Here is an 8,327-nt window from a genome sequence, read left to right as displayed (position 1 = left end):
TATAAATAGTGATAGTGACAGTACCTGTAAGGCCCGAAGTATATGTAGAAAGAAACAAATACGTTTTTTCATTTGCCTTTGTCAATCGCCATCAATTCTTGCAGATTACACCGTTGGCATGATTTGATAATTTGATTCACCTTGAGTTGCGTTGTTATTTGAATATTGTCGTTATATGCTGCTACCCCTAGTCCCTACCCCTTAATGTAGCTACAAAAATTCTGGCTTTTATGTCTATCACGTAGTGCCTTAAATGCAACCTTGAAATCCACATGCACCATGAAAGGGCCATGTAAACTTGTCCACATTCTCAGATAGTCATAATCATTCATCTAATGCCCAATGGGTTTGGGAAGAAACATTATGATCCCTTTATTCATCTTCTGATGAAATTTAACATTGTGAAACTTTGATTTACAATATAGGGAAACTTCCTAAGAACGAATAATGGCCCCGGTACAAAATTTTCTATGCACCAGCTATCTCTGCTACTAGTTCTTCTAACAACAATCTCTCAATTTCCCTACCTATTACATCAATTTCATCTCCTAAGTCCAACCACTGTGGTTCCTTAACCAACACCTTCCCCAAAGCATCATCCTTCACTTTTCCCTGGCTTCCCAGCAACCTGAAAAGACCATCTTGGATCCGATTTTCGATCAGTTTAGAACCAACATTTGTTGTTGCACGGCTCACCCATGGCTGCAAGTTCATGGATTGATTGTGGATCTTGACAATTCCGGAATTTATGCGGTCAAAAAGCAACCGTCTTTCAGACCTTGAACAAGTGGTCCAATCACAGTACCTCTTTTCAAGTTCATTAAACACTGAGAGACTTACAGGGGATTCCAGAGAATGCCAAAATTCAAAATTTGGATCAGGTTGAGCGCCATCGATGCCAGATTCAGACAACACATCAATAATGTAGGAAGACTCCCAGCTATCTTCAGTTCTGCATAATCGATTGTCTTCTGACAATCTAGTAGATCCTTCCCCACACTCTTCATCGCTTGAAATTAGCACAGAGCCCTCCGCATATCCTTCAGATTCCAACTTCAGCAACTGGAGCTGCATTCGGAGCCCTGTAAATAATAATGTTTCATTAGAACAATGGAATGGAGTGAAAGATAAAAGTCTCAACGAAAGATTAGAATAATTTCCTTCAGTCAAGCACAACAGCCAGGAGTATGAGAGCATCAAATTCATATATATATGCTGGTGATTTGTCATGTCAAACAGCTATTTGATTCAAATCACAATTATCAGTTTGATCACACATACAAGATTAGCAAGAGATTGTTATGATATATAAGCTCAAAACCATCAACAAAATTGGCAGGAGAATGATGTGGAAATTATGAAGTCATAGATGATTTAGTCAAATTATTATTAAATAATTAAATGTAGTCAATGTAATTATGATTTATGAGGTAATAGCGACTCAGGATATAGTTATGATTAAATAATCAAATTTAACTTGTAACATTTAATAGACAAATTGACCGAAAATTTAAAAGTAAGCCATCAACCCCAAAAAAAAGATATAGACCTAGAAATGCATTTACAGTGCATCTTATTATTCCAAAACTAGTTGGATGCTACTGTTACAAAATAGATACACCAAACAAATAATATAGAACAATACTAATTGATCTCCATTTTCTAAATTGAGTACAATCCATACTGATGGAAAGATATAGTAAGCCCAACGTGCAAACAACAAAGGTTAATAGGTGATGGAACTCAAACTATCCGCATGATTGTTTGTTTCTTATGAAATAGAACAAAAAATATAAAATTGAAAAAAGCCTCTAATGTTGAATCAACATAGTTATCTCTTCCTGTTTATTGTTGATGTAATTGTGATAAACACATGGTATGAGGTTTGAGTGGCTAAAGGAAATTAAATATTGAGCTAGACATGAAAATGGGGTATTAAACACAACAATATGCAAAAATAGAAATACATCCCCAGTTCAATTACCTTGCAGGTCAGCACTGAGACTTTCAAAACACTCGGAACATGATGACGACAGATCATCTGTAAAAGAAGGTTCCAGGACTGAGACTGGACTGGGTTGATCAGTATCTTTACCACATGATGATTCAAGTCCAGGTGCAGGTGGTTGAAAGCAGTCTGAAGTTCCATCAGAAGACCCAGCAGATAGTTCCTGAAAATATTACAACACATCAAGTATGGAACAGGAAGAAGTTTACAATTTTTTTATTAATAATTGCAGGCCACCTCATCAGATCATGAGAAAATAAAACTATCCTCTGACAACAAAAAGTTTATTGAAGCATCTATTACAGTGGAAAATTAGCTGTGCAAGCACTATTAATTCAACGCAATTTCTAAGAAATTAACAAGTTTCAAGGCTTTCCACATCTCAATTTAGTGCACAAGTCCGAAAATAATGATGAAATACCTATGAAAATATTTGCAAAGTGTAAGGAGAGAGTTAGGCTGAAGCAAACAAGAGAGATAAGAAAGAAAATTTTGCAGAAACTGTATAAAACACCAAAATACCAATGGAGGATATTAGAAAGTTAACCTGCTGAATTGAGTTATCTTTGTCAGCAACCCTGTTGTCACCTTTGATCAAAACAAGAGATGTTTCAGGCAGTACTTTATCAGAAGGTTCACAAGACCTGTCTGCATCTTCATTTGCCACACTCACAATAGTATCAGGAAGCACACTTGTATCTTTGAGGGTCACAGCAAGAGATTCAGTGGTTGGAACATCTAGTTTAGGTGAACCTTCTTCAAGATTGATTTCCATTTTATTCTCAATGGCACTAAAGCTTGGTGAAAACTCATTGCCTTCCAACTCAGACGAAAGCATAGACCAAGATTTCTTGTGACCAGATCTTGTGCTTCTACTATTTACACCATGCCTCTGATCATGACTCCTTCCTCTTCTCCTCTCCCGTCTAATGGCTTCCTTTGGCATCCTAAAGCGATCATCACGAAGCACTTCATTGCGCATGATTGTTCTAGGACTTCCAAAGACATTAGAAGAAGCAGGTAGAGATCTTGACCTTGGCAAACTTCCAATACATCCATCCTTCCAACCATCCCTGCTGCTGATACCCAATGGTTCAACCCACCCAGCAGGTTTATTACGGTGCCGTTCCTCAGTAAACCTTCCATCAAAATTTGTGGTCTTCACATCCTTATCAGTGATAGCAAGCATTTCAGCAAGTGTGCTGCTCTTGCTGATAATTTGTATCTCTTGAGACTTGTGCGCCATTTTCCACCTTTCTGATAATCTCTTCTTTGCCTCCCTACTCACAGATGATTCACCAGAATGTGATGACCTCCTGCTACAATTATTAAGATCAGAAGAGTTTCCCCAAGTAGCAGGAGTTCCAACTGATTCCTCAGTAGATTCATTTCCAGATACACTGCAAGAACTATCATCCCCAGCATATCCTCTAAGTCCGGAAGAGGGCAACATCACGCAACCACCATTGTTCAAACTATTTTTCATTTGACGAGTGATTTCCTTAGCAATTTCTCTAGATTCCAAAGAGTTGTGCCTCAACGGCCGGGCAGTATCAGGCAAATTAATCTTTTGCGGATACATTTTGGAGTCCCTATATCGGATATCTGAAAATTCAGTATCATTTGCATGCTCAGATTGAAAAATATGTGGAGAACAAGGAGATGAAACATTCCTGGCAGCACTCTGAGATTTCCCAAGATTAGGCTTTAGGACAACTATCTTTGTAGGGGAAGCACCTTGCTCATGTTTTCCCTTTGACTGAAGCTTTGATGATCGCGGTGAACTATGCATCACATGTCTTCTGTTGAATTGCCGAGGATATCCATCATGTTGCCTTTGATGAGATTTATCATAACTCAACAGTGCTGTGTCGGTATCTAATCTCCAGTCAAACTCATTTCCATACTTCTCAATCTCAGGTAATTGCATAGCTTCTGTGTGACCCAAATGTGATTCGAAAGGATCAGCTTGAAGATCACTTAGATGCTTTTTAAACAAAGAATCTGGCCGCTTAAAGTACTTCAGAAGAAGTTCCTTGTTAGAGTCAAGCACCTCAAGTGTATCATGGAAATCCCTCGAAGACTGTAAATCCTGATAAGTTGCAAGGCGTTTGGCATCCATAAACTTCTGCTCAATGAATGACATCTCTTCGTTGGCATTCCTCAGGTCTTTTGCGGACACGTGTGATGAATACCTGCTGCTCTCTACCATTGGGATCTCTGAGACCTCAAACACATCCTTAAATTCTTGTTGATCCTTTGAGCTCCTCCTAGAGGACCGACCATCATATGATGTTCCTCTGTTTCGCACTTTCTCTACAGGATTTTCTGATGAACCCTTTTGCTGCTTGTTAGCAGGAAGGCCATCCAGACCCATCAAACGGGCAATAACACCTGGATTTCTTCTTTTAGACTCAGTTTCTTGCGACATCTCATCAGCTAGTAACTTCTTAATTGGAGTTCCGAACAGTTGTTTTGAAGATCTCCACCCAAATTTGAACGAGAACTGCAACAATCAGCAAATTTGGTAATAACAGTTAGTTTTTGTTACTTTTATATTTTTCTATAACTATAACAAATAACTACGCCTAATTAGAACAGTGTAAATCCAATCAACACACGAATTTAAAAAGCCATTAATTTACACTGCAAAAGTTAGATCTTCATTCATGAAGGTGTGCTGACATAAATCATTATTAATATATATATACACACACACTTACGGAATCTTTGTCTGCAACCCCACCACCGCAAGAAACAGAATCAGGAGACAAATCGGGAAATTGTCGCTGCCTATGAACTTGCTTACTCCCTGAAATGAATTATACAGCAAAAGTTAGTACGAAGTGAAAACTCAGAAGTCAGCGGCAGTTAACAATTTAACAATTACGAAATAAATAAGAATAATCATGACAAAAAAATGTTCAAAACTACTGAAATAGAATCAAGGCAAGAATAAGAATCAGCAAAACTTCTCACTGAGACGCGAATTAAAAATTAAAAAAAAAATAATGCAATATTTTGCCGTCAACTTAACACTCTGCGAAAAGCATAATTCAAGCATGGAGTTGAACAGTAAATAAATTAAGCACTGTGATCAAAAGGCATCATTGCAATCTCAAATTCATTTTAAATAAATAAATAAGTGCACGCAATTATACAAGAGCACGCCAGGAACAATACAAAAAACCAGTTCATGAGTCCTGTATAAACCCAAAAATATTTTTTTTTCTTTTTTTAAAAAATAAGGTCTAATTAAGACTCTTCAGCCTTCGAAACGCTTCATTTCAAATTTTCCCCTTTTTCCCCACCAAAACTAGCAGTTCTTATGCTTATGCTGTAAATGCTCGAGTCAAAAGGGGAAAAAATGGTAAAGAAAGAGCTGAAGTTCTTGCTTCTGAGATGAACCAAGCTTCAACTTCATATTTAGAGAGAGAAAACAAGATTTGAAAGAGAGAGAGAGAGACCTTGAGGAAGAACAAGAGTGTGCGGTTGGTTCCTGGAAGCAACGGGGGACCTGCGGTGGCGAGATTTCTCCATGTGGACGAGTCATACACGAGAAACCGGGGAGAACATGCAGATCGAGAGAGTACGGACGAGAAGAGATACTCAATTAGTAGAAAGAAGAAGAAGAAGAAGAAGATGGTGGTTGAGGAAGGAAGGAACTAGGGCAGGGAAAAACAATAGTGAAAGAAAAAAAAAAACAAAACCCCTAGGATGCTGAGCTAAAATTCAAACAAATCTAGAAACAACAAAAAAAAAGGAAAGGAAAGGAAAGGGAAAAAAGAAAGTGCGTGATAGGCGCAGAAAAGAGGGAAGGAAAAAAGTGAGGTAAGAGAGAGAGAGAGACGAAGAAGATGGAAATGAGATTATTGAAGGAAGGGGGTTTGATTTTTGAGGTAGTAGAGAGCGAAAGAAAGAAAGTGGGAAGGAAAGAGAGAAGTTAGAAGAGAGAGAGGGAAAGCATTAATGGAGGTCCGTTAAGAGCGTGGGAGAGGGGGGGGGTGGGAAGTGAGAGAGAGAGAGAGAGAGAGAGTGCGTGAGGAGGCGTGAGCGTGAGGGAGAGGGAGGTGGGAGTGTGAGTAAGTGAGTGAGTTGAGGGAGTATTTTGAACTTTTGAATGCCGTAACGCTGGCACACCACACTTACCCTTTGCGCGGGCAACTGCACACTCCATCATTCAACGCCCCTCGCCCCCTCCAACTAGCTACTACCGTACTACATACACCGAAACTTCTTTTTCGCCAATTCTATAGTATTTGGTCTCTAATTTTGTCTAATTCATTTTTTATTGTAAATTTTAAATATTTAAAAAATATTATTTTATATTTTTAAATTAAATATTAATTTTTAAAATTTTTTATAAGCTCGATCGCTCTTTTTAAATATGACAGCAATTAGCCTTTTTTATATTCAAACATTTAGAAAATAAAACTTTTAAATAGATTTATAAAGATTTAACTACTACTAATTTAAGTATGCAAAAAATTTTAGACTATAACAAAAAAATTTTTAAAAAATATTATCGACAAAATAATTTTTGAATAATTTAAAAATACAACAAAAATAATTAATAATTATTATATTTTTATAAAAAAAATTTGTATTTCACAAATTATTTAGCATTGGTTTGAATTGGTTTTTTTGAGTTAAAAAAAGTACTTTTATTCAATTTGAAACATATTTAAATATGTCCTTTTAAAAAAGTATTTTTATTATAAAAAGTAAATTTTTTTTAAGTTAACAATATCTTGCTTTTAAAATAAGTAAAAGTAAAAGACGTTTTTAATACTTGAAATTTTTTTTTTAAAAAGTCTATCTAAATGTAAAATATTTTTTTTGTTAAAAAAATATCTCTTTTAAAAAAATAAAAAAAATAAGTACTTTTTCAAAAGTTAATCCAAACTAATCTTTATCTATTTGATTTAAAATTTTATAATTATATTTGAATAAATATTTAAAATGTTCACAAAAAAATTCGAAGCAAAATTTAGTTTTTTTTTTTATTTTTTGAAAACATATGGTCATTTATAATAAAATTTTTAAAAATATTCACTTGACATCAAATTATCAAATTTAAAAACAAAAAAATTTTATTTTTTAATAATATTTACAAAAAATTGCATTAAGATATGATTTCTAATTTTTTTAGAATATATATTTAATATTTAGTTCTTTTATCGCGTTTTTAAAAATTTTTTAGAATTTATTTATCTTTAGCATCTTTTAGAATCATTTTTATCAGTAATATAAACTTTTAAATATTAATTTAATAATTTATTTATTTATAAATTTAATTTTAATATATTATATAAAATATTCTACAAACGTATTAAAATTAAACTCTAGATTATAAATTTTTCTTAAGTATAAGATAAGTATCTTATAAGTGAAATGCTAGACTTACAAGCCTTTAAAAATTTATAATACAAGATAAAATTTATTCGTTTTCATTTTTTATCTTATGCTGTTAGCTAGAGCCTAGAGATCTATAAATCTCTTATTAAAATTATTACAAAGTTATTTGGTATTCTTTTCACAGACGTATAAGATTATTGTAATTTTTTGTAAGGATTCATATTGAAATACACCCTAGCAAATTAAAGTAGCAATATAGAAGCGGTCATAAGCAAATTGGACTTTTACGTTTTACCGAAATATTGTGTATGTGGTTAAATTTCAAAAATGAAAAATTAATCGTTGAAAAGCTTCTTCTTTGTGATATTATTTAAGATTTTTTTTTCCTTTTTGGGTAACGAGACAGTGTCCAAGAACGAAAACAAATAAAAAATTTTCTAAGCATAGAAAATAATTTAATTAACAGTTTATAGTTGATCGAAAATGAAAACAATAACTCGTTAAAAATAAAGGAAATTTAATGCACAATAATGCAAGTAAGACTTTACCTATATTGCTATTGTAGAGCCATTCTTTCATGATGATCCGAAAGAAGAAAAACAAAAATGTCTTTCATAAAACATGTTGGCTCTTCATATGGAAAGAGAAGAAAAACGTATTGAATAGTAGATAATACATATACATAATGGAGGAAGAGAATATTGTTGTCCCTAAATAATAAATATTTGTCCAACAAAGAATTGAATTTATAACACTTGCAATTTTCCACCTCTTTACACATGTGACCTACATAGGATGCCACATCTACAACGAATTTCATGTGGCAAAGCAAGCACTGGTTCGTATATCGTGAGGATATATAATCTGTCAACTATTTATCATTTGTTATGGAAAAATATTGTTTTTATTATTTTTATGAATACTTTTTAATAATTATATATATATATATTTTTTTTTTTCT

At 33.9% G+C, this 8,327-nt stretch overlaps 1 protein-coding gene across 2 annotated transcripts; it reads right to left on the bottom strand.

The window, feature by feature from the left end:
- Positions 1-347: 347 nt before the first annotated feature.
- On the bottom strand, positions 348-8,065 carry LOC112727281 (uncharacterized). 2 transcript variants are annotated; one of them, XM_025776963.3, is made up of 5 exons: positions 7,915-8,065; positions 4,732-4,820; positions 2,556-4,514; positions 1,985-2,171; positions 348-1,082 (listed from the first exon to the last, which is right to left on the bottom strand). In XM_025776963.3, exons 1-5 carry the CDS (start codon positions 7,943-7,945, stop codon positions 469-471), a joined length of 2,880 nt encoding a protein of 959 aa, XP_025632748.1. In that variant the 5' UTR covers positions 7,946-8,065; the 3' UTR covers positions 348-468. The 2 variants fall into 2 exon arrangements, with proteins under 2 accessions (XP_025632748.1, XP_025632746.1); XM_025776961.3 differs by lacking the exon at positions 7,915-8,065 and adding an exon at positions 5,476-6,237.
- Between the last annotated feature and the right edge of the window lie 262 nt (positions 8,066-8,327).

The sequence above is a fragment of the Arachis hypogaea genome, chromosome 12 (assembly GCF_003086295.3).
Source record: "Arachis hypogaea cultivar Tifrunner chromosome 12, arahy.Tifrunner.gnm2.J5K5, whole genome shotgun sequence".
Classification (NCBI taxonomy): Eukaryota; Viridiplantae; Streptophyta; class Magnoliopsida; order Fabales; family Fabaceae; genus Arachis; species Arachis hypogaea.
This window is presented reverse-complemented; position numbering and strand designations above follow the sequence as displayed.